We start from the raw sequence: 25,722 nt of genomic DNA on the forward strand, positions 1-25,722 counted from the left end.
CAAGCCGTCGCTATGGGTCTCGCACCAAAGGGGGCGTGCTATCACCATCGACAGCACGCACCCTTTGGTGCGAGACCCATAGCGACGGCTTGGTGGGCGTGGCTGCCCAGAGGGAGGCGTTCCCATGGGAACGCCTACCGTCTGGGGCCGGCCCCACTGACATCACTAGTGATGTCAGTGGGAGTGCTTAAGGCTGATAGAGCCAAAAGCACTCCAGGGCTTGCGGCAACGAGACCCTACCACAAGGGTCTCGTCGCAAGCCCGATGGTCGTGATGGTCTTGACCATCGCGACCATCATTTTGGCCGCTCGCTATAGCTGTGGGTGGTCACCCACAGCTATGTGAGCGGCCAGGAGGCCGCTCTTAAATTCAGAGGGACGGCCCTGATTCAGAGCGAGCACTCTGTCAGAGCGTCCGGCTCTGAATCAGGGCCTGAGATGGTAATTTCCGGACAGGTACCACTTTTGATGACCGGACAGGTACCACTTTTTTTCAAACAGGTATTGGAACAGTTCTTACCCTACAATAAAATGTGCATGGTGGATGGTTAAGTTACAGAGAGACGTTATCTACAAACTTATGGAAAATATGTGGTTTAACACACATTCTCGTTCATTTACTAGTGAAATATATTGCCAGTTGGTTAACCTACATTTCTTATTAATGATACTGAACCTCCTGATGTTTTGACTTTCATTGTCAGTCTGTTATTGTTTGATCATCTTTATGTTGATGCTGGCGTGATCTTTGTATTATTTGAAAATGTTCAATAAATAAATTTGAAAAAAAAAAATGTACATGGTAGATCATTCAATTTGAGGATTGTGTTGTCTTAACCATGGAAGTCCTAGTACAACAGAGTGGGTAGCTTTAGGGATGACCAAAAATGATATTTCCTCAGAATGTAGAGCCCCTAACTGCTGAAGTAAACAAAAGTGATGGAACCATGTGGAATCAAACTGCAATCCACAGTAGATAATGCGAATGGATGGACCAGAAATACAGTAGGAACCTGGTGTTTGGTGACAGTTCTGCGTCAAAGTTTTCAACAGCACTGGAATTCAGGAGAGCAGAAAGGACTTTCAGTTTATTGGAAATGATGACAGAGTCACAGACAGAGTTACATACGCCTAATCTCCTCCCTCTCTGAAGGACTAGGAGAGACCATTTTCAGGTCGTTTAATACAGGAGGAAATCATATGCCCATCTTCACCACAATAACATTGACTGTCGTCACTTCTGACGTTCCTCGAGAAAAAGACAGGACCTCACAATTTGCATAAGTTCTTCTTCAGACAGGAAAGATGAATACTTTTTTGATTTAGCCGTTTCACAGGAACGCTCACGGAGGCTTAAGTCCACTTTAGTACATAAAGAGATTAAATCTACCAACTTGGAAGGATGATCACGGGTTGACAACTCATCTTTAATTTTTCCAGACAGTCCATGCCAAAAGGTCTCCACTAGGACTTCCTCATTCCATCGAAGTTCAGATGCAATAGTCTGAAACTGTACCACATATTGACCCATGGTTTTACTGCCCTGACACAGCCATAGAATATCCATAGTTGCTGATGTAGATCTTCTGGGCTCGTCAAATATCCTACGGAATGTAGAAATAAAATTTGTATAGGATAACAGTGAGTCCAATCTCTCCAATAATGGAGAGACCCAATCTAGGGCTGGACCAGATAGCAAGGAGACAATATAGGCTACTTTGTTTTTTTTCAGATGGGAAGTTGGTAGGTTGCAGATTAAACTGGACATCACATTGGTTTCAGGATCCCATGGCATAATTTGGGATTTATTAGGTGGTGATAGTTGAAGAAGTCTGGGTGCAGGACGAAGAACAGAAACAGGATGGGTAGGGACTCCAGATCCTGCAGCAGAGTTTTGGATTTTATCCTGACGGGTATAGATTTCCTGTAAGCATTGTGCCAGCTGGCAACTGGTCACCTCCAGAAGTCCCACAATATTGAGATCTGGTGCCAGGCAAATACCTTCGCCCGGATCAGTTTGGCCAGTACAAACTGTTATGCTTGATTTTGTTTGTGGAACCGGAGTTGAGTAGGTGTCTGTTATAGAAGTGGAAGGTGTGTTTGCAAAGCTGGCAGGCCTGAGGAGACCTCTTGACATGTAGTTAGATGCCTGCCTGACCAGGAATCGAATCCGGGTCTCGGCAGAGAGATGCCGTATTGTACCCACTAGACCAGTGATTCCTATCCTCAGTCCTCAAGGCACACTAACAGTCCTGATTTTAGTGATATCCATGCTAAAGCACAGATGGTTAAATCAAAATAACTGAGGTACTAATTAAGTCACCTGTGCTCAAGTATGGCCATCCTTAAAACGTGGACTGTTAGTGTGCCTTGAGGACCGTGGTTGGGAACCCCTGCACTAGACCATCAAGGCTGTCGGTGTTGTTGAAGATATGAATTATGTAGCAGAGAAGAGTGTAGCAGTAGATTAACCAGGCTGAACTGGGGTGTTACTTATAATAATAAGGCACTCTTCTTACTTGGTTCTGTAGTCCAGGACATTTGAGTGGCAGATCTTGACAGAATGATTTACCGGGCTTGGACTGGGTTTTCTCTGTAGTCTGGAAGCACTCTATAGATGACAGGACCGGATACAGACCGAACACCGGAATGGATGGCAGCTGTGGAATACTCTGGAGCAGATGCAGGTATACAGGAACGCCAATATACCTGAGCAGACAGGCGGATGCTTTGTACAGATGTAGCACAGATCACAGATTACAGCACGCTGGAACACGCTGAGATTACCAGTGCAACTTAATATACTGGTAACACAGGAATAGAACAGCATAGAGAGTTAGTACAGCAAACAACAGCATAACTGCACCAACCGGATAGCAATATGACTAACGGAGCACAGTTGAGCTTCACTCAGTAAGGACTGAGCTAGACATTGTACTAGCAATGACTGAGAGCCAGAGACTGTAATATATACCCCAGGGTTAGCCAGGATTTGACAAGCAGCATCAGATGGTCCCGGCTGACTCAAACTGGATAGGGATTGGCTGGGTGTGATCTGCGGCCTAGCAGCCTGGGAATAGTGAAGCCTGCGTCTCACTGGAATGGTAGTGGAGGCACAACCCGTGCTCAGGGAGTGAGCTGACTGGCCACAGGAGTGACCCAGCGGCAAGGGTAACAAACATGGGTTGTGACATTTTATCACAGTAAAACGGTCCCGGGTCTGCTACTTGTCCTGACTCCAAACGACTCTCATCGGGTCTTGCAGCACTGGTCGCCATCTGCTCACTGCCAATAAACCTAATAGTTTCAACCCCATCCATGGTCTTTTTCAGTGTCCGTCCTCAATGCGAATGCATTGTTCAATCCTGGGTCTCCTTAAAAACCCCTCCTATCCAATCCCATATGGTCAGGTACAGCTGATCTCTATACAATAATCAACTACAAGTCCCATGATCCGATGCTGTACCTGACCAAACCATGCAGTCCACAGAGATGTTGTTTCCGATTGTTGATGTTTCTGCCATATCCGTGAGTTGGACCCTGGACAGGGTAGAAACGTGTAGGTTTTTTGGACGTGTGTGCCGGTGGTAACCAGTGCTGCAAGACCCGATGAGAGTAGTTTGGAGTCAGAACAAGTAGCGGACCTGGGACCGTTTTACTGTGAGAAAGATTTTCATCCAAACTTTTGTACAGGACTGTCTGTTGACAGTTCTTTTAACTTTCTGGCACATGATTATGAGCAAACGAGGAGATTGTGACAGGAGATCCAGGATGGTGTCGGTGGTGGCACATACCTGAAATAATGGAGAGACAATATTCCTCCTTCTTAAAAGTTGATTTCGTTTGATTGCGCTCGCTGAGTGGGGTCTTCTTTTGTTGTTTTATTCTGTTTGGTGAAGGATGAGTAAAACTTCTCTATGATACATACCTGATTAGCTGCAACCCACTTTGTTCTGCACACCTAGCACTCTATATTTGTGTGTTTTACAATTCCTACACCATCAGCCCCAATAACTCCCTAAATATATGAAAGTATAAAAATGGCATCATTTTGTAAGGAACATATAAAGACAATTTTAATACTTATGCTTTAAGGGCGACTGTGTGGCCAGCTGGTGGCTGGTCATTATCATGCTGTCATGATGATGGGCAGAGTTTTATGTGGAGACCTGGAGCAGTAGCTCCATCCACCCCATTGTTAATCTCACATTGGCGGTAGCCTGATTTACAACCTTATGCCAATGTCAGTGTCTGTAGGGTTAATATGAGGATCCATCCAATTTGAAGCAGTATCAGCACTTGCACCAGTCCCATGCTAGTTGCAAGTGATGTGTCTGAAACAGACTTGCCTTCCCCATACGCACAAATCAGAATAGCACGGAACTCAAAGTAGTGTTCATTCTAGCACCATGCACCTGTCACAATTCCTCTTTCTTGCCTGGGGTGTTACTCTCTGCTCTGGTACTTCTAGCACACTCAGCTGATGCAACAAACTGCTGAGATACAGACCGGGAATGTACTAGAAGCCATAGAGCAGAGTGCAACACCCCAGGCAACTGCACGGGTTATAATAGGTGCAGGGTGCTAGAATTAACACTATCACACTACACCCCATGACATTCCAGTGACACTCCCATAAGACAGAACAGCTTTGTCTCCCAGATCCCAACGCAAAACTCCCATTTCACGCAAAGACAGACACAGCCAGGATGCCCATATGCTATATACTAAAACTCGCTATTTGCATCTGTCTGTTTCAGAATCAGCCCCATTATGATCTGCAGGGCTGGTTTGAAGGTAGCAAGTAATGGACATTGGCATTCCAAAGTGACCCCCTGAATGAGGATTTGGCCAATCTGAAGTAAATTCTATTACAATTTTGTAATACCAATCAAATTTATTTACTACATTATTGGAATCCATTATTAAATAAAAAAATAAAAAACATTAATTTGCATGGGAAAAAAATAAAAAAAGAAATGACCAAATGTTCATAGGCTACGGATTTGAAGAATACAATACAGCTGCGATGGCATTTGACTTCACTAATCTTTCTGTGTCTTGTCTGTACTCAATCCCCAATTTGTCTCAGCACATATAATTGAGATTATATTATTAGCACTAAAAGAACTTTTTTTTAATTTGTTGTAGGGAGAATAAAGACCAAAGTGTCAACCAATAAAATGCACATTTAATATAACATATATACATCAAGAAAGACCAAACTCTTGTTTAGAACATTGCAATTTTATATGACACAATGTGAATGACATATGAACCTGCATACGGTTTAATTGGAATATGACAAATACAGCCACGGGGACAGAATCTGTGCTGAAAAACTTCTGGAATGAACATTCTGATTAATAGCGCAAACAAACATAATACTCTGCTGACCATTTCAATCTCTTAACATACAAAGGATTAAAATGAATCTAGTTGAAGAAGTCTTTAATACTCAGATGCCCTACATTTCTTTTTTTTATACTGTGTATGTGGTTTTCAACCTATTTAGCAGTGATACTACTAAATTACAGTTACATGTGCTGTGGCACATTCAAATTGAAATTAGAGGAGAAGTGACTACTCTGCTATGTATAATAAACAGTATGTTAGAACACCGCAGCACATAATATTTAAAAACAAAATGTAGCTCAATTAATCTTAATGTCAAAGTATATCATAAGATAAAAGCGTATAAACCCAAACAAGGAACACAGGGACTACTATTTTAAAAGTTACATTTTTGTTAGGTTGATGATTTAATAATCTGACATTAATGTTATTTGACATTTCTCATCTTCACATCCTTAGCTTCACTTGGGTACATTCAACTATATGCGTAGAAAAGCCACTCCCCACCAAGGCTGCCAAAAACAAAATGTCTGACCTGGTGCAGCTGATCCTTGGGACACCCAATATAAGCTACACTCAAACAGGAGAGAAGCCAATAAGAAGCTATTGTTCTATACCAGTGGTACCCAAACTGGTGCCGTGGCACCCTGCGGTGCCTCAGGGAACTTGCAGGGGGTGCCTCGGGTTGGTGTTCTAGTATCAAATAAAATTATATTTAGTCAGTGTGATAGACAAAATCAGTGCTAATGGCTGCCAATAAAAAAGTGTACAAAAAGAAGCGCAGCCCTGTCAACCACCACATAACTGAACCTAATAGGGCCCATACACCTACGCGATCAGCACCCGATTCACAGCAGATTACCCTGCAGTCCCGTTGTCACCATTTAGATCCTGTGCCTCATGCGCTCATTATGGGAAGAAGGACAAACAGTCATTGAAATGACTTGAATTACCACACGATGGATCGCATGTACAAAAAAATGTCACGTTCTGAACACGATATGATAGAACATATGTGCTACACGTATGATTATAAGATACGATTGAAGGAGCCATGGGAGCGTGCATCGGATGAAAAAATGCACGTTTTCAACAAGACAATGTACGTCGAGTCGAAAATCGTGTAATCGTCTAGAAATCGCATAGGTGTATGGGGGCCTTAAGGGTGACAGGTAAGCACAATTTACTTCATTTTATTTTTGCTGAATTTCTCAAAAGAAACTTTTGGCCCAGAGGTGATACTCTAAGGCGCTGTGATCAGAAAAAGTTTGGGAACCACGGTTCTACACAATTACTTTCCCTAGCACATAATCTTGCTCAAATAAGGTTGTAGATGGGCAGATGGGTCAGAAGGCCTATCCATCCCCACAATATCACCACTGCCTGGCCTTATTAGCCTAGTCTCCTAGTATGTCCGGGAGACTCGAAATCCTGGCAGAGCAGACCACACTCCTGGATCCCATCTACGTCCCTGATGAAGAGGGTGAAATGGAGTCTAATGCCGCAATTTACGCCATTATGACCCTTCCCAAGTTGAGTGAATCCTCGAATCACAGCATTTTGTAGCAGGGGTGAGGTCATGATGTAAATAGCATCTCCTCACTCCTGGAATCCTATAGTGAAAGACATATGCCCCTAGTTCGTAAGGGAGGACCAGGCTTTGGTACAAACTAGCAAAAGTTCTTTCCTAACATCACAAAGAAAATTTTACAAAACGCTTTCCCCTATGAGGATTAGAAACTTGGTAACGTGTAAAATTGAGCAGCAATATGGACAGATGCACTGCGGTTGAAATTACGCTAGAGAAAAATCAAGTAAGATTGCACAATGAAATAACCTTTCAGTGACATCTCAAAGGAATAGGTAATTATCTGTCCAGAATTAAGGGATCTGTAATTTTCTTCAAGCTGTCTATTCACTAATTACGTGTCCCCAGTTCAAGATGAAGAATAAAAGAAAATGCTTGCCTACAGTACAAGAAACACTCAAATGTATCCGTTAAAGAATTGTTTGTTATTTATGAATTCCCATTGCAGTCTGTGAAATTATTTCAGTTCCAATGCACTGAAAGCTCTACTCTATGAAACTGATAGTGTCCACCCATACGGCAAGTGCCGACAGTCTTTATCATCCTATTTCCAACAAAGGCTCTTACTTCAGTTTCTGTAAGAAAGAAGAAAAAAGCCCCAGGCATTGGTAATGTTACATGCACAATATATTCGGTTATTATGTAATCATGTAATTTTTCTTACTCGTCAACAACATGTTCTAACTCTGAGAGAACATCTGCAGAGTTTTACAGGGTTTTATTAATAGACACAGCACTTACCGCTGTTTTGGGGGGGTGGATACCCCATTAATAGTCCCTGCTTTTCTCTCTTGTTTTTGTCTACATGGGGCAAATAGATCTTAACCTACCTTAATTCTTTACCTAGAAGTCTGGTGATCCCCCTATTTTTCCTCTCCGTTTATTTTTTTAAATTTAGTATGGTTATTGAGACTGGGCAGCCTGGACCTAAGCGGTTAGGTCCTCATCAGTGAGCAAGCAATAACAGGCAGCTTGGCAGAAAATCGGAGCAAGGCAGCTGTATTTTTATTCGCTACCACTTGACTGCAAAGCAACAAGTCTTGCAAGATCCATGAACTAACAATGAAAGCAGCCCTCACTAGATCCAAATATCATCATTTAGAAAATAAACGCCCATGCCTCCGTTACTAGTCTGCCTCTGTCACTACATGATGCACAGGACCTAGAAAATCACTACTGACTTCCCTTAGTTTAAAACGACAGTTATAAATGTCAACATATGTCCAGCAAAGGTAAACATGCTAATCACTGGGAAAAATGTTAGACGTTCAGAATGTATTTTCGGTAACCTGAATAAGCATTTATCTGTGTAGAAAATAAAATTAAATTCATAATACTAAATGATGCCTAACAGCAAAATGACTATATTGGTGCAGTAAAAAACAAATATATTGTAGCAGAAAATGAAATACCACTTTGGCTCAATGCATAGGGATAGTACAAATTTCTATTCAGTGTTTCAAACAAATTTCTTTTCTCATGAACAGGATCATCACAAGGCTGAATTATTGTAAATGATCTCTTGTACACAGTCGTCAGTAAAGTTGAAGAACAGAAGCATTGTTAGACTTTTTCAAAGTGCTGTCAAATCAGTGATAAATGTATTTTGATATGCTATCAAAAAGGTTAAGTAGTATTTTCCTAGCACTGTAAGCACTTAACTACTATTATATTGCTGGGAAATAACTAACATATGGAGCTGAAGGTTAGGGAGACATATTACCAGGGGCCCGACTGACAAAATTGGAAGGCCCCCCCCTCTGAGGGCAGAACTGTGGATAATGTGGGTGGAGCAATAGCTATATGCTACAGCTATAAAAGGATGGATGACCATCTATGGTTTCACCAACCAATGGTCATCCCTGTTATTTGACTGACTGGCCCGTGGGCTAATCTGAACCTGGGGGCGGGGCTTCGCAGGTGCCTGGGACAGAGCTATATTCTGTGTCCCGGCACCTTGTAAAAAAACCAATAAAAAAACCCATCGAGTTAGATGCTGTACCATCGATGGAGGGAAACCATTTGGTTCTACCCCATCGATGGTAAAAACATTCAACATCAACCATAAACAATCCATGATTATGAATCATCGATGGTCGATGGCCATCCCTAGTTTAAAAAAAGAGCAAAGTTTGGCTGTGGGGGTGGGAGTTATTATGACATGTCAATCTATCATATAAATTATATGATACCCTTGCCCTGCCTCAGCCACCTCAGTTTGGTACATAAATACCCTGATGGCATCTCCACCTCACTCATGCACACACACCAACCATCTCCCTCTCACTCATATACACAGCCCTTCCCCAACCACCTCACTCTCACACACATATACCGCAGCCCCCTATATGCTCCTGCACCACCCACCTCCCTCTCACTACATATAGATACACTAACCCCATCCACTGGCATCACAAGGGGGGGGTGCGGAGCGCACCCGGGTGTCACCAGCCGAGGGGTGACACCAAAGTGCTGGCTCCCCCTCAGTGACAGGAGCCGGGTGCTGCATGTAGGCTCCTAGAACAGTAAGGGAGCTTGCACTTCACACAAGCTAGTCCCCTAGGGCAGCCTGCACCTCCGGCATCCCCGGTGTGACAAAAAATGGGGGTTTGGCCCACAAAGCCACGACCCTTCCCACGAGGCCACGCCCCCTTATCTGCCAAAACGCGGCTGCGCCGTGTGCAGTACAAGCTCCCTGCATCGGGTGAAGACAGAGAAAGGGACACCACTGACCCCACCTCAGTATGATACATACATAACATCATGACAGCTAAAAACACACAAACACACACACCTCAACCACCTCCCTCTCAAACACATATTCCCGAGCCTTACACCATCAAACTCCCTCTCACAGACACATTTACCTTCCTAGCCCTGCCTCACCGCTATCAGCCGAAGTTCCCCAATGTGCATGCTAGCTGCTGATTTTGCAGACATAAAATTGCCGTCTCTCAAGAAACCTGTTACATTGATTCTTTCTTGTGTTCCTATGTATTTGTTACTCCATATTGTTGGTTCTTTTGTCTCCTTCCTGGCAGTGGCCATTTTGTTGAAGACATTTCTATATAATTATAGTCATACCCTGATCCACAGCTGCAGAGACAAGCCCCCTCTCTGTCCGGGTCCAGGACATGAATAGTGGCAGTTCCCCCCCTGATGGCAGCCCTGCATATTACTGCATGTATGGAAACATTGCAGATGCCATGATTATGTTTATTATGACAGAAAATGCACACCCTAACCACAACAAACAATCTCCTATTATCTACTGCAATATTTCTACCCAAGTTATTGCACCACTGAGGCCCTTGAATTAGCCTATTGGCGAGCACTAGATTAGTAGTAGGAGACTAGTAGGAGATGTGTTGTTTTGACATAGTAAAATTTAGTTTTGCAACAGAACACAAAGTACTGTAGTCCTTACTTTACTAGCATCCAGTCTTGGTAAATACTTTCAATATCAGTGGTAATTATGTCACAAGTTACATATCACGCTTAAAGTAGATGAAAACTACTTTAAAATATTTACTGTTGAAATATTTAAAACATAATATTGGCTTGTTACTATAAACATATAGCTTTCATTGGGAAATAAGAGTTCCTGGGGTTGCATTACTTTCCCAATTAGTGCTCATGAACAAAGACTGTTTTCTTTCTCCATTTGTTTCATTTAGGTTATTAAATGAATAACTTGCTGTAACCAATGACATTCAAACCTTTAATGTTCCTATACCATCTGAAGCTAAGGGGATGTAGTCAGCATCCTGGCATTCGGGATGCCGACAGTCTAAATACTGGTGCCGGAATATCCACAGCAGCGGGATCCTGGCTCCCGACCGCCGGCATCCCGAAGGTAAGTTTTGGGGATTAGCGGAGGGTTAGGTTTAGACCATGGGTCTTCAAACCTTTGGCCCTCCAGCTGCTGTGGAACTACAGATCCCAGGATGCCCTGCCACAGTTTTAGCATGCTGTTATATCAAAACGGTGGCAGGGCTTGCTGGGATGTGTAGTTCCACAGCAGCTGTAGGGCCAAAAAGGTTGAAGACCCCTGGTTTAGACTTAGGCACTAGAGAGAGGGTTAGGCACTAAGGGGGGAGGGTTAGGTTTAAGATGTGGTGAGGGGAATGTTAGGTTTAGGCACTAGGGAGGGAGGTTAGGATTAGGAACCGGGGAGGGAGGGTTAGGGTAGGGTTAGTGGTAGTATACTTACCTACCACTGTCAGGATGTCACTGTCGGTATTCTGACCCGCATCATCCCGACCGCCGGGAACTCATACCGAACCTGAAGCTAAGTAGACTGTTTCCCTCTCTGAAGCCCCGGGAGCTGCTTCATGCATCCATTTTTCTCTGTGCTCTGGTATTCAGCTAAAAACTAGGGCTGTGTGATGCTACTAGGGGAGGAATGATGAATGGGGGAGGGGAGGCAAAACGATGTAACTAACACGGATATTGTAGCTTTTGATTGGACCTACTGCTCACACACCCTTCTGCAGCCATTTTAAAATGGTGAAAGCACCTGCAATAAGCATGTTTTGAACATATTCATATAGCTTTTAATAAAGTCATGCTGAAGATAGTCAAGTAATATTAAAATATTACAGTAGGTAGAAGGTGGGGAAGGACAGGGGCTGGAAGTGTGGCTCCGTGACTTCACAGCCAATGGTCACATTCCTGCTTCAACTTCATGTCAGTAGCCAGTGCTACATGCGGACTGGATGAATGAGTCTCTCTCTCATTCAGGGGGAGATGTATTAAAACTTGGAGAGAGATAAAGTACTAACCAATTAGCTTCTAACTGCTATTTTACAAGCTTTGTTTAAAAAAAATGAAAGGTTGGTTGGTTCTTTATCTCATTCTACTTTATCTCTTGTGGAGCTTTGATACAGTACATCTGTGTTCTAAGTGCTGCTGCCTCTGCTCGCTTAATGGTTGGCTCGGTCCTGATGCTATGATTGATACGAAGGGTACTCTTAGAAGACCCACAAAAAAAATTAAATGAGACTGTTTCTCATGTGATGTCATCTCATAAATATTTGTATTCTAAAAGCTTAAAAGTAGAGTAAGTAGAAAAACTGCTTTAAACTTTGAAATTCGGTAAAATTATTGAAGTGAAGCAGCATTTTTAATCCTCTAACTCACTGATAAGTTGGTATTACTCGGTTTCATGAAGATGGTGATGGATACAGCCTATAAGATCATTTCACCATGGTTTGTAGGATGTTTCCACTAATGGGAAGGGATCTCATAAATATCTGTCTCTCATATCAAGTCCCATTGGGCTATGCCCAATGATCTGTGCAAAATCTAATTAATTTATTTGTTGACAGTTTCAAAAGACGTGCTGCAGGCCCTAATGCTTCACAAGTTATATATTGTAACTTAAAGGGATAAATCATTTTATTTTTACCTCCTGGTTGGCAGCAGCTAGTTCTTCTTCCAGTGCAGAGACTCTTTCTAAAGAAACCCTCAGCCGTTCCCTTACCTAGAAGAAAAACCAAAATGTGCAGTAACAAAATTTTTGTATGCCTCTGTTGAGTAAGAAGAATACATACATTTACTTTTGTTTTATCTGAATCTCCTCAAGAGCACCAACAAAAATATTTAAGACAAAAAACAAACTTAGTTGTATTTTTTAGTATAACTATTTTTGCTGTAAATAACATGCCAATTATAGGTTTTCAGTGAACGCAGTTAAGGTTTGCTCTTGAAAAAAAAACATATAATCAGATAGCTGTAACACTTAATTCAATTTCGATACATTATTATGGATCAAAGTGTCAACCATTACGTTTATATACTTTTTTTTTTTAACTATCAATTTTTATCAAGTATTTTAACTGTGAGAAATTTGTTGTGGGAGAAAAGAGATATATATATATATATATATATATATATATATATATATATATATGAACAACATAAATCCAACAACTTTATAAATGGAAAAAATTATTATAAGAACAGCTCCTACTTACTGATATCCACAAATAACTTTAGGAAATGTTATGGAGAAGCATGTGGCAGAAGAATACATTTTTAGTCCTTTATGGCCTCAGACATATTAGTACAAAACCTACCACTACAATACAATATTTACTTACGAGTCCAATGCTCTGCATCAGAATCCTGAACAGAATTCATCTGCTTTTTAATGGCACTGTCTCCAGTACTTTAAAGCTGATTTCACAAAAGGTTTGAGGTCCAAGTTATTATATAATAGTCAAAGTATTAAAAAAACAAACAAACAAACAAACAAACAAACAAAGCAAACAAGAATTGAAGCAAGGGCTTAACCTTGAGATTCAATTAAGAGATAACACTTCTCCCAGTAGTTTTTGATGGAGACTCTTTGTGTCTCAGAATCTCAGGATAGATGCTTAGTGTACAATAGAATTTAGAACCTTCGTTGAAAATTCTGAATCCGATATGTCTACAGTTACAACATCAAAGCTGTCTGGCCCCCTCTTCTTCAGTAACAGAGTTCCTGGACCATTTCGGTAAGCATCCTAAGTCAGTTAACCAGACTTGGGCTGGGCAGTCCATCATTTTTCTTCTTTCTAGAATATCATGTTAGTATCCACAACCCATTAATGAACACCTGGACACAGACTAAAGTAGGTTGTGCCTATACCAATCTCCTTTCTGTTAAAGCTCAATATGCATATCTGTTCTAACTGTTCCAGGACTTGTATACAAGCCCCAACTGTTTGCTAACAGGGCAAATCTAGACAGCCAGTAAGAGCAGGATACATAACGCAATGAATCCTTTCAAAATGTGAAAGCTCCAGGAAACTACTTTTATCAACATCACTGGTATATATTTCATTATACCAGGTTTACTTTTAGAAAGATTATTGACTAACCCTGTATAAACACTTCATAAATTGATTATGACAGAAGATAATAGCCTGTAGTGAGGTTTGTGCTAAGCATATATATTGTACAATGTTAAATATTGTACTGTGTATATCACTGTCACAGTTGGTCATACATGGAGTTGCTATATATACACTTACGTTATTAAGGGACCTATTTATTACCCTGAACAAGCCCATTACACATGTGGAAACTGCATTGTGTGAAGCAACTAATTCACCATCAGTGGCCAGATGTATGTAGCTGTCGCATATTCATCAAACTCCAAAAGCTGAAAGTTTTTGCAGTTTAATTGTGGAAGTAACGCCATTTTATGGCTACTTCTTGCTGTACTGGGAAAATGGCCGCTGAGCCATTTTTCCAGTGAATAAAGTCTACAGAACCAGCCGATGTAGGACTCTGGAGATGTAAGCATACTAATTATATGGGTGCATGGTGTGGGCCCACCTGAACCCAGTGCCCCATGTGCACCGCACACTCTGCACCCATTATAGATACGCCATTGCCGTCCACTAACTGTGGCCCACTCTGTATGTATGTTCACACATGTGCACTTGCACTGCCTGTCAGCAAGGCCGTGTTAAGCCTTCGGGGGGCCAGAGGCACTTAAGGCAGGGAGGCCCTCCTCCTCGTCAGCTCCGTCCCTTTGGCTGTCCCCGCTATGTGTGCACTTTTGTCCCCCCAACCTCCATGAGGCAGCAGCAGAGCAGGTCCTACCTGCACTCTTCCAGCGGGGGCAGACTCGGGAGCCTCCTGTCGGGCAGCGCAGGGACAGATTTTGCTCATCTTTAACCTCTGGTGGCAGCAGCATTGCGGTATCTATTGCAGTTGGGTTAGAGCAGCTTCCTCCACAGGGAAAGGACCTGAGACGGGTCCAGCAGTACTCGCCACCCTGTGTCCCCCCCTTAATATGTCCCTGCCTGTTCATGTAAACTTTTGCCGCTAATTATTACTGGCAAACATGGCAGTGCTAGGAATCACGGGACAGCTGCTTTTCAGAGTAGCTGTCCCAGAACCGGAGCAATACTTAATTTCTCTGGTACTTTGGAACTGGCTGCCACAACTTGCAGCAAATTTGAAACCTACTTAACTGGAAACCATCGGCGCTTGATGATAAATTCGCGCGACCGAAAAGGGGGCATGGTCTAAGTAAAGGTGGTGGTCTGTTGAAAACGAGGCAGAGCCTCGCGGCTTCCCCCGTTTGTCACTTTGGGGGCATGCCCAGCACTCTCCGGGGTGCTAGGCAGCTCCCAGGAAGGCCACTCACATGAGAACAGATGCCTTGCGCATGCGCACGGCATCTGTTCTCCTCCTGCACACCCGCTGCTCTGCATAGCAGCGGTTTGTGCTATTCCCAACTTCCCCCCCACCGCGGGACACTGCGGTCCGTGGGTGGGACAGTCCCAGAAAAACGGGACTGTCCTGCTGAATGCGGGACAGTTGGGAGATATGCATTACAGATAGACACACACCAAACAATAGTGAGAAAGGAGTATAGAATGTATTATTTTTCTAAAAGGAACTTATTATTATTCATACATAATAAGCCGATACCCTGTATGACAGATAAGAATAGTCATTTACTCCTTCTATATTGTGTACATTTTGTGACAAGCTCATAAAATTTGAAGGCAGATAAGAACACACCATGAAGTGTGTCAATTTTAATTTCTAAAAACATCAGGCCCTCAGCTTTTTCTTCAGATTTAGTATACAAGCTGGAGACATCTGCTTAAACGGCACGGTGGATATCAACTTTACAAAAACATGTGTCATATTTTTATAAATGATCCAAATCAGACTACTCTTAATTGTGTGGGATTATCACTCATGTTTTTATTTCTTACTGGGAATGATCCTGGAGATGAAAGAAGTGTTGCTATGGCAACTACAGTAACTGAAGATGAGTCTATCCTTAAGATAAAGTGATCGGCTGTATGTGTAATTTGATCTTGTATTTGGTGATCTTTGGTATTTGCATCCTACATTGTGCAAGGCATCAATTTTAACATTAACAAAAAAAAAACTGAACATAAGCCCATTCACTGCTTAATTTTTGGAGTAAAGTATGATTTGCAGACTTCTCCAGAATATACATTTAAGTAGCACCACGGTATAGTAAATTGTATAATCTGGTACTCTACGCAGGATTTGAATGTTTCTACACATACTGTATATGCAAACATTGATTGGTATATAAGGGCATATTTAGCAAATTTTACACTGAAATCCTGAAAATTAGCTTTCCTCATTGCTGCATATTGCAGTGATTTGAAATGCTCTCTTTAGGCCATGTAGCAAGAATGAGTTACCAACACACAGACTGAGCTACTGCGCATACCAGAGATGGATCTAATATTTGTTGTGTTACCCCCTTGTTAAATAGCCCAAAGCACAAAATAAAGCCGTAATAAAATAACTGTTTTCAGAGGATTGATACATTGATATCCTGTAAATATATCCTGTACATATCATACACTTGCCCACAAAGTACATATAAATAGGTGTTTACTATGGTCAGGGCCGGCTCTTGAGGCGTGCAACCAGTGCGGTCGAACAGGGGCGCCACCCCATAGAGAGCGCACCCCCTCCCAACATCCCACTTTCAGCGGGACAGCACTGTTTCGCTGTTCCACCCATGGGCCGAAGTGTACGGCGGGTGGTCTGGTTGGGAGGTTGGGAACTCCCACCGCCGCAACTATGCAGCGGTGCCGGACCTCGGAGTAGCTGAATGGATGCTGCGCGGCATCCATTCAGTGCCGGGAGAGGGCTGGGGGGACCCCAGCTAGTGAAGGAGTGCTGCGCTCTCCCCCAACCTGATGTTACAAGGGAGGCGTGCCATGCGGGAACACCCCCAAATACCGGCAGTTAGGGGGCGTGGCCTATGGCAATTCGAACATGCCCCAAGTTTCGACCACGTGCGACTAGAAGTGCTTTACACCAAGCCAGCACAGGGCGTGGCTACCCCTGGAGCTGGCCCTGAGTATGGTATTAGTGAGGATGAATTATTATAGCAGTATATTTCAAATGAATGACAGTATTTGTGAACCCTTACTGGTTTCTGCTTAATTACACCGCTTCATGCTGAATATAGAATGAGGTGTGTCTATTTTTTTAAGCAATTGTTTATTAGGGTTCAGAGTAACTAAACACAAGGCATATAGATTGAAATAACATTGATCATTCAAAAACTTAAATAAAAAACAAAGTAGAAAAGGTAAAAAATGTGGAGATATAAAAAAAAAAAAAAGTCTGTGCCTTTGCTCAATGATGACCAGTTTTCAGTAGAACTAGGGAAAAAGAGGGTGAGTGAAACTGCAAAAGAGAAACATATAAGGGTGGGGGGAGAAACTATACCAGTGGGACTGTATAGAGTGGAGTGATTCTAAATGACATGAAAGGTGGGGATGTGAAATATATTCGTGTTCGAGATTTTGATGAAGGACTTGGAGAAGTTTTTGATGATGCTAGTCATAAATTCCATATACTGAGTGTCAAATTCTATTGGGTACTTGTGGTACTTCAAATAAATATATTTTATTTATGATGTTGTGGTATATGGATCACAGGCACTGATGTTACCTCTTAATGGTGTGTCTAGAAGGAGATACTCTTGTCCCAATTCTTCTCTTCAGCAACACACTCCTTACACACCATAGCAGAAAGGCAAGGTTTTTACCCCAAGACACAAACCATAATAAATACTGATTTATTTGGTACAAATTCCTGTCTGATTACTAAGGACACCACCATAAAGGCTAAGGTGGGTCACATGGCTTAAATTATTACTTAGGATAGGGTATTGCAAATCCAGCATAAATTACAAACAAAACACATATTTGTCACACCACCACAAATTGCTATTGCTAGTGAAAATGTTAATTTGTTTTTGTTTATTTTTATGCCTCCTTTTATCTTGTGATACTATGATTTATACTATTTTGATGTTTCATTATCATCAAATATTGTCTACAATAGTAAAAATGGTTTTATTTAGTTTTTTAATTTTGTTTATCCATGCCAATAATACGTTTTGTGATGCCAATAACATATTTAATACAATTATTGATTACTAAATTTGGGTCATTCCTTATTTGCTAATTGCAGCCCATATTCACAGTTTGGGTGAGAGGTTTAAAAGAAAGTACACTGTAATTGTATGTACATTGTACACTTGAAGGCTGAAACTCCTTCTGCTTTGACTAGCACCCCTCCCACCTTCCCTTAGGAGTTTTCAATTAGTAGGGATCCTTATTATTTATACTCAATGTTAAATGCAGAGTTAATTAAAAATATTTTGGTTATCAGTATTCTTAGGGCCTCATTCAGTGCAGATCGCAATTGCTAACGCCTGCCACAGCTCAGCCAGCATAAAGACGCCCACTGCTGCTTTCTCATATCCGTTCAGCCTCGCACTTCTGCGTACACAATCGGTACCATCGATGCACATCGGCCTATCATGCACATTTACAGCAGGTCTCACCAGAAACGGCAAGTCTCGTCACACGCAGAGAGCTCTCATGCTGCATATGCAATCGTTGACAGCCTGTCATTCACTTTGTGATTAGTTACTTTATAGCAATGTGATCACTGCGCACGCACAGTGCAGCTTGTGTGCATGCGCAATGGCAAACAATCAATCGACTGCATGTGTAATCGCTATTGCGTAAATCTGGCTCTTAGTGCTTAGGGAATGCACCTGCATTTTCTTTTTTCTGTATGGCACTACATCTCAGTGTGATAGCACCTCTTATTAGGTTTAAAATTAGGGTGCGCAGTCCAGCCCTTCCTCCTTTCGTACTATTATCAGTGTATTTCTAATTCAGAATGCCCTTTTGGTACAGGCACATGGATAATATTATTACAATATGGAAAATATGATAAATTAATCTCTGTGGGGTTTTTTCCCCCCATGATATACATTTATTATTTTCTGCAACATTTTCTAAAATTAATTTTTAGATTTTGTCATCAAGGCAAACATTTTACAATGTGTAGAAAGACTTTTTGATATGAAGATGCTTACTTTTGTTTACACTAATCATAGTTCTACTAATTCTGATTTTCATTTTCTTTGACATTTAAACTAAAAATAATTGTGAAGCTTAGCACATAATATTCCACAAGAAGGTTTTTCTGATCTTCTCATTTTGTCAAAATCTGTGAAAGAAGTTTAAATGGTTTATTATTGTAAAACGAATAAACTATGTGCATAGCATCTCAGTGTAGGGGGAGCCTGGAGGCAGCCCAGCATTTTGGAGAGTACTGGGCACGCCCCCACGTGGGTGCCACAAGGCTCAGTCACCTTTTTCAGAGGCTCCGCCCCATTTTTGCACTCAAGTATAGCCATCACGATGGTTATACTATCTAGTATTGACTCAAAGTCTCACTTCGTAGCGGGCTTTGACCCGTGGCAGCTTGCCTTTAGGGCTAATTGTTCAACTGAAGATACTATCCTAACTGTTTTGCAACATGTGCAATCTCATTTAGAAATTAGGCAAACCTATGCAATAATTTTATTTGTAGATTTTAGTTCAGCATTTAACATTATTGATTCAGACCTGCTCGCGAGTGCATAGCGTTCGCAAGCGGGTTGATGGTCGGGCAGTGCGCACTGTACGTGCGCAAGCCCTGGAGCGAGTGAGAACTTCACTCGGTCGGGGCTCACAGCAAAACGGGACAGCTGTCGATGTTGATTGACAGCTCGCCTCGTTTTGTAGGCAGGTCGGGGGGGGGATGGCTGCACAAACGGAGGCTCTCCTGAAGGAACGCCTGCTGTTTGTGGGCGGCCCTACTGACATCACACGTGATGTCAGTAGTGAACGTCCTGCTCTATTAGAGCAGGAAGTTCACTGGGGCTTGCGGTGGATGAGACCCTACTACAAGGATCTCGTCGCAAGCCCGATGATCGCGATAATCGTGACCATCGCCATGCCGCCCGCACAAGCTGTGGGTGGTCACCAGGGACTGGCTGGCAACTTTTAGCCTGGGGGGCAAATGCATGCAGGCGACCCTGGCAGAGGAGCAGCGTGTAGCCATGGTGCCCGAAGAACGTGTATGCTACGGCGCGCCCCCCACCCTCCCCTCAAGTGTCCCAGGGAGGAGGTGGGTCCATATGGGATTAATGTAAAGTAAAAATAAAAATATAGGGCAGCCCCGTCATGGTGCCCATATGCAGTGCCCCAGGAGAGGACCCCCTTATGCAGGCCTCCAGTAGTGCCCCCAGTAGTGATCCTCCCTATGCAGTGCCCCTTATACAGTGCACCCAGTAGTGATCCCCCCTGTGCAGTGCCCCTTGTGCCCCCAGTAGTAAGCCCCTTCTATAGAGCCCCCAGTAGTGGTACCCCCTATGCAGTGCCCCTTATATAGTGCCCCCAGTAGCAGTCCACCCCCCATGCAGTGCCCCTTAAATAGTGGCCCCAGTTGCAGTCTCCCCCCTATGCAGTACCCCCAGTATTGCCCTTTTTATAGAGCCTCCAGCAGTGGTCCCTCGATGCAGTGCCCCCAGTGGTAGTCCCCTCCCCCCTATGTAGTGCCCCTAGTAGTAGTCCCCTCCCCCCTATGCAGTGCCCCTAGTAGTAGTAGTCCCCCCTTGTAGTGCCCCTAGTAGTAGTAGTCCCCCCCTTGTAGTGCCCCCAGTAGTAGTCCCCCCCCTTGTAGTGCCCCCAGTAGTAGTCCCCCCAGTTGTAGTCACCCCAGTAACAATCCCCAGTAGTGGTCTCCACCTTGCAGTGCCACCAGTAGTGGTCCCCCCTTGTAGTGCCCCCAGTAGTGGTTCCCCCTTGTAGTGCCCCCAGTAGTGGTTCCCCCTTTGTATTGCCCCCAGTAGTAGTAGTCCTCCCCCTTGCTGTGCCTCCAGTAGTGGTTCCCCCCTTGTAGTGCCCCCAGTAGTAGTAGTCCCCCCCCTTGTAGTAGTCCCCCCCCTGTATTGCCCCCCTTGTAGTAGTCCCCCCCCTTGTAGTAGTCCACCCTTGCAGTGCCCCCAGTAGTAGTAGTACCCCCCTTGTAGTGCGCGCCCCTCCCCCAGTAGACACAAGTAATAAAAAAAGAAACAACAAAAAACCACTTACCTGAATCCCCGCTCCCGCCGTCGCCATCCGCTCCTCCGTCTGTCCTTCCCGGGCCGAATCGCTCTGCATTATGGGAGAGACGTCATGACATCATGACGCCTCTCCCATTGCCCACTGCGGGAGCCGGAAGATGGAGCGGCTCCCGCAGTGGGCGCAGCAGCAGCTAATGAGAGTCTGTCAGACTCTCATTGGCTGCTGATCAAAACAAACACACAGCTGCAGGTGCCGGCGGCTGTGTGTTTGTCACTTATGTAGCGCTGACCGAACTCTGTCCAGTCAGCGCTACACACGCGGTGACAGATTGCCTGCGGCCCGCATGACGCTGCGGCCGAGGGGGCACATGGTACCCTGCCCCCCGGCCCAGCCCGCCACTGGTGGTCACCCACAGCTATGCGAGCGGCATGGAGGCGGATTTTTTTTTTTTAAATCTGCCCTGATTCAGAGCGAGCAGGACCCTAGTGCTCTGAATACTAAGCTGGGTTTAAATGGGTTTGCTTGTAGATGGCTGTTCAATTTTTTATCTGATAGATCTCAGATGGTCAAGATGGGGAAATCCAGTTCCAAGGAGTTGGTGCTGAATGTTGGAGTCCCATAGGGGTGTGTCTTGAGCCCAGCTCTGTATTCATTGTTCACCCATGATTGTGCGTCTCAGTCTATCTATGTTTGAGTGGAGCAAACAAAGGAAATTATTGTCGACTTCAGGAAATGTAGTGTTCCTATAAAGGCCCTTGTTTGTTTACGTGGTTTGACCATTGAGGTAGTGTCTTCTTTTAACTTGTTTTATTTTTTTTTATTTTGATTACTTTGACATGGTGTTTATGGCTAAGAAGGCACATCAACGCCTGTTTTTTTCTGCGTCGCTTAAGATTAGCGTGTGTGAGTAGATGGACCCTTCTAAATTTTTAACAGAGCATTGTGGTAAGTATCTTGACTTAAGGGATTGTTGCTTGGTACGGGAATTGAACTGTGGCTGAACGTAGGGCGTTGGATCGGGTGGTTGGGACGGCTAGTAGAATTATCGGAGTTGTGCTACCACGCACTCAGGAGATATATGAAAAAAGGCTCCTGAAGAAAACTAGATCTATTCTAGCAGATCCCAGTCATGCTAACCATGCTCTTTTTGAGAAACTGCCATCTAATAGGCATTTCAGAGCTGTGCGCACTCGCACAAAACGTTTGCATAATAGTTTTTTCCCTACTGCAGTGCGTATGTTAAATGTTTGATTTAAATTTCTGATTGATTAATGCTGTTTAAATAGTAATGTAATTGCTGCCTGTTTTATTATGTGGTACAGTGCTGTTTGGTTTTTCGTTGACATCATTCGTGCCGTCAATGACAATAAAGTAAAATTTTAAAGTATTATTAGTAATGGTCGCGATAGCTAGTTACCATAGCATGGCTGGATTCGAAGTCAGAAGCCCGGCAAACATTCGATGCCGGGCTTCTGATGTCCATCCCTACTTTCATTATATTTTTAATATATAAACAGGGCAGGGTTACACAGTGAAAAGAGAGTGAAGGTGGGGAAGGGAAGTACAATGAGCATATTATAAAATCACAACAGAATTTGGTTTCAAGTCAAGTAAAATGAGAGGCAAAAAGTAAAGCGCTAGATGACATCCAGATCTGAATGTCTTGAACAGTTATTTAAATTTTCATGCTTTTGTTCCGCAAAGTACAGTTGCTAAAACTACTGCAGAATGTTCTATATACAGTATAAAACGTATCTATATATTTACAATATGCTTTGCGTTGAATTCAAACTAGAAATGAGTGCTTCGGATTCTGTGTAATCCGAACATCGGGGATCCGAATCTACCCGAGCTGCGGCTCGGGTGTTCCCGCCTAACTCGGATCCCACTGCGAGGCCGAACGTCATCCTCCTGACGTCAGATTCTCGCAAGAGTTAGGCTCTACATGAAGCGCCGTGACTGGATACAATGCTTGCAGACAAGGACTTCCGTGCTGCATGCATGAAGACACAAATGCATGGACGGATCCCCGTCCGTGCATCTGTGTCTAATAAAAATGAATAGAACTGTGTAAAAAAAAAAAAACTAGCGTGATCCCTCCCCCAAAGCAGCAACTAGCCTCGGGTTTTAGTGACCCAGTGCTGGTTGTGCAAAATACGGGGGACAAACGACGTAGGGGTCCCCTGTATTCTGCGCAACCAGCACTGGCGGGGGCTGACCTCTCTCAGCCAATGAACACTCAGATATGGCTCTACAAAGGCAGAAGCCGCGTCTGAGCTCTTTTATTTGGGAGGAAACCATCATGGTTGTTGCCTGTTGCGTGGATCGCGTTACTCATTATTTTGTTTTACCAAGACCATGGATGCGTACGGGGAGAAGTGAACCAGTCCAGGTAATGTAGGTGAGTGTGTGTGTATGAGTGTGTATGTATGTATGTATGTATGTATGTATGTATGTATGTATGTATTAAAACTTTAATATCACGGTGTGGGTGTATTGTGTTTATTTAAACATTTCTTTACAGGTGAACTACAGGTACCAGCGGGCCCTTAATGCCCCGCATGCTGGTACTTGTGGTTCTCCAAGTAGCAGCATACGGGGGAGGTTGCTGGAACCTGCAGTTCTGCTGTAAAGACAATGTTTATACTCCTATTTTTTTTTACACAACACTTACACTAGCAACACGCCACCCACTGCCCAGGGGTGGCGGCGATAGCCCCAAGCTATCAGCCTAGGCCAGGGGTGCCCTGGTGAGGGGGGATCCCTTTATTGGGCGGCCCCAGCTCCTCAGGGATCCCCGACCTGGGCTGACTAGCGGTCAGGGTTAATGCTTTGGCTGGCGGGTCCGGTGAAAGGGCTCCCCTGGCTGTGGCATTAGTCCCCCCCACTAGAAAAAGTCTGGTGCAGGTTCTGGATAATACAGGGGACCCTACAAATTTTTTCCCCCTGTATTTCCAGAACCAGACCAGAGCCCAGTGCTGGTTGCGCAGAATACGGAGGACCCCTACGTCGTTTGTCCCCATATTTTGGCAACCAGGGCTGGTTGTGACTAGTCCAGTACTGGCTGTGCTTAAGTATGGGGGACCCCTACATCGTTTGTCCCCCTATTTTGCACAACCAGCACTGGGTCACTAAAACCCAGGGCTGGTTGCTCTTTTGGGGGAGGGATCATGCTGTTTTTTTTTTTTTGGGGGGGGGGGGGGGGGTTTAAACACAGCAGCATGAATGGGTCTCATGGATCTCGTCCGTGCATCTGTGTTTATTTTTTTACAGACAGATGCATGCATCACGAATATCCCTGATCCGTGCAAGCATCTGCCTGCTATCCTGCACAATCTAAAGATTGACAAATCTTTAGATCCTGCACGATAGATCTTGTGGCACATCGTACAATCCAATCCAGTCACGGCAGGTTTTGCAAATCCAAAGCCGGACGACGAATCAGAACCAAATCCAGCAAAAATGGTCTGGTGCACATCCCTAATTCAAACACTGTAGGTATTGCATTCATTATTCACAAGCCGTGCCACCTATAAAACAGGTTGAATAATTTCTTTCCAGGAGCCCACCACTCCTTCTGATTGTTATGGGAGGCTCTTTGCAGAAGCATTCTATGATAGAACCTCTTGGATATTTATGTTGCAGATCTAACTTGAAAGCGTTAAAGCACACAATTCTAGGAGTTACCCCACCCACCAGATATATATTAATAATTTACTATCATTAATAAGGTGGTTTATAAATAGAAAACCTAAAAAAAGGCGACTTTTAGAAGCTTGTTTGTGTGTTACATATTATAGGCAGTTTATTACTTTGTATAGTTTGTACAGTACATATCAATTGTCTTTCTCTCAAACAATACTACAGAATATTGGGCGGGTTGCATTATTGTGTTTTTTTGCGGTCAAACCTCCGAAAATGACGTTTTCATAGGTTTGGCCGCTCACGCGTATGCACCAAGCTCCGGAATATGATACATTCCAGGGCTTGGATGCGGTGGGCAACACCATTTTTAGATGGTGTTGCCCAATAGAAACCTATGGGCTTCTATTCACGACTACCCCTCTCTCGCAAAGGACAGCTCTTACTGGGAGAGCTGTCCTTTGCGATTTTAGTAATGCATTCCGGCCGGTCTTATTTACGCCGACAAGCATGCAATGTGTGGCGGGATGCATCACATGCAAAATGTGATGCTTAATGCCTCCTGCCCATTATGTGGGAGAATATTACAGCTTCCCATATATAGTAGGGGCCTATTTATGATCCCTTATGGGCCCTTTACACATGCGGAAACTCTAGTTTCCACATTTTTTGTAACGGGCCCATTCATTATAAGGGGTCGAATAAAGCCACCTAATATTCAGCAAACTCTAAAAATGTTAAGTTATCAGAGTTTGCCTGCGGGAAGCAACGCAATATTCCTTTGGGAAGGAAGCCTGAGTTGCAAAGAGGGATCCAATCAGATACCTTTGCACTATGTACCTTGTGGCCATGCATATACGTGGACGCAGTGGGCATGATCGGCTACTTTGGTAGCAGTGTTAGGGATCGCGATTACAGCTGTGTTTCAGAGCAATACTGATTTGCACTGCTAGTTAAGTATCTATTGCTGCAACTCGCGGCTGAATACTTAATTATTGGGGACAATGGGCCCTCAATAATGAATAGGCCCCTTAAAGTTGTCATAACACCTATTCTTTACATATTTTAAGTAGAAATGCAAACCAGTAAAGTTTTAAAAATAAAGTATTTCTATTTTTAGAAATTACTTATTTTTTTAAATGCTGATTTATATGCTGAATACTATAAAACATATTTGCCTACTTTCACAGACGATGCGGGAGGGTCCCGATTTTTC

At 43.4% G+C, this 25,722-nt stretch overlaps 1 protein-coding gene across 7 annotated transcripts in view; it reads right to left on the reverse strand.

Moving 5' to 3' along the window:
- The window catches only part of PPFIA2 (PPFI scaffold protein A2), a 452,695-nt gene that overhangs the window by 173,098 nt on the left and 253,875 nt on the right, over positions 1-25,722 (reverse strand). For all 7 annotated transcript variants that reach the window (XM_088454381.1, XM_088454383.1, XM_088454384.1 and 4 more), the window contains one exon: positions 12,353-12,427. In XM_088454381.1, the coding sequence (XP_088310507.1) occupies positions 12,353-12,427 (75 nt within the window). The remainder of the gene's footprint in view (positions 1-12,352; positions 12,428-25,722) is intronic.

The sequence above is a fragment of the Taudactylus pleione genome, unplaced genomic scaffold, assembly GCF_031769625.1.
Source record: "Taudactylus pleione unplaced genomic scaffold, aTauple2 ptg000040l, whole genome shotgun sequence".
NCBI lineage: Eukaryota > Metazoa > Chordata > Amphibia > Anura > Myobatrachidae > Taudactylus > Taudactylus pleione.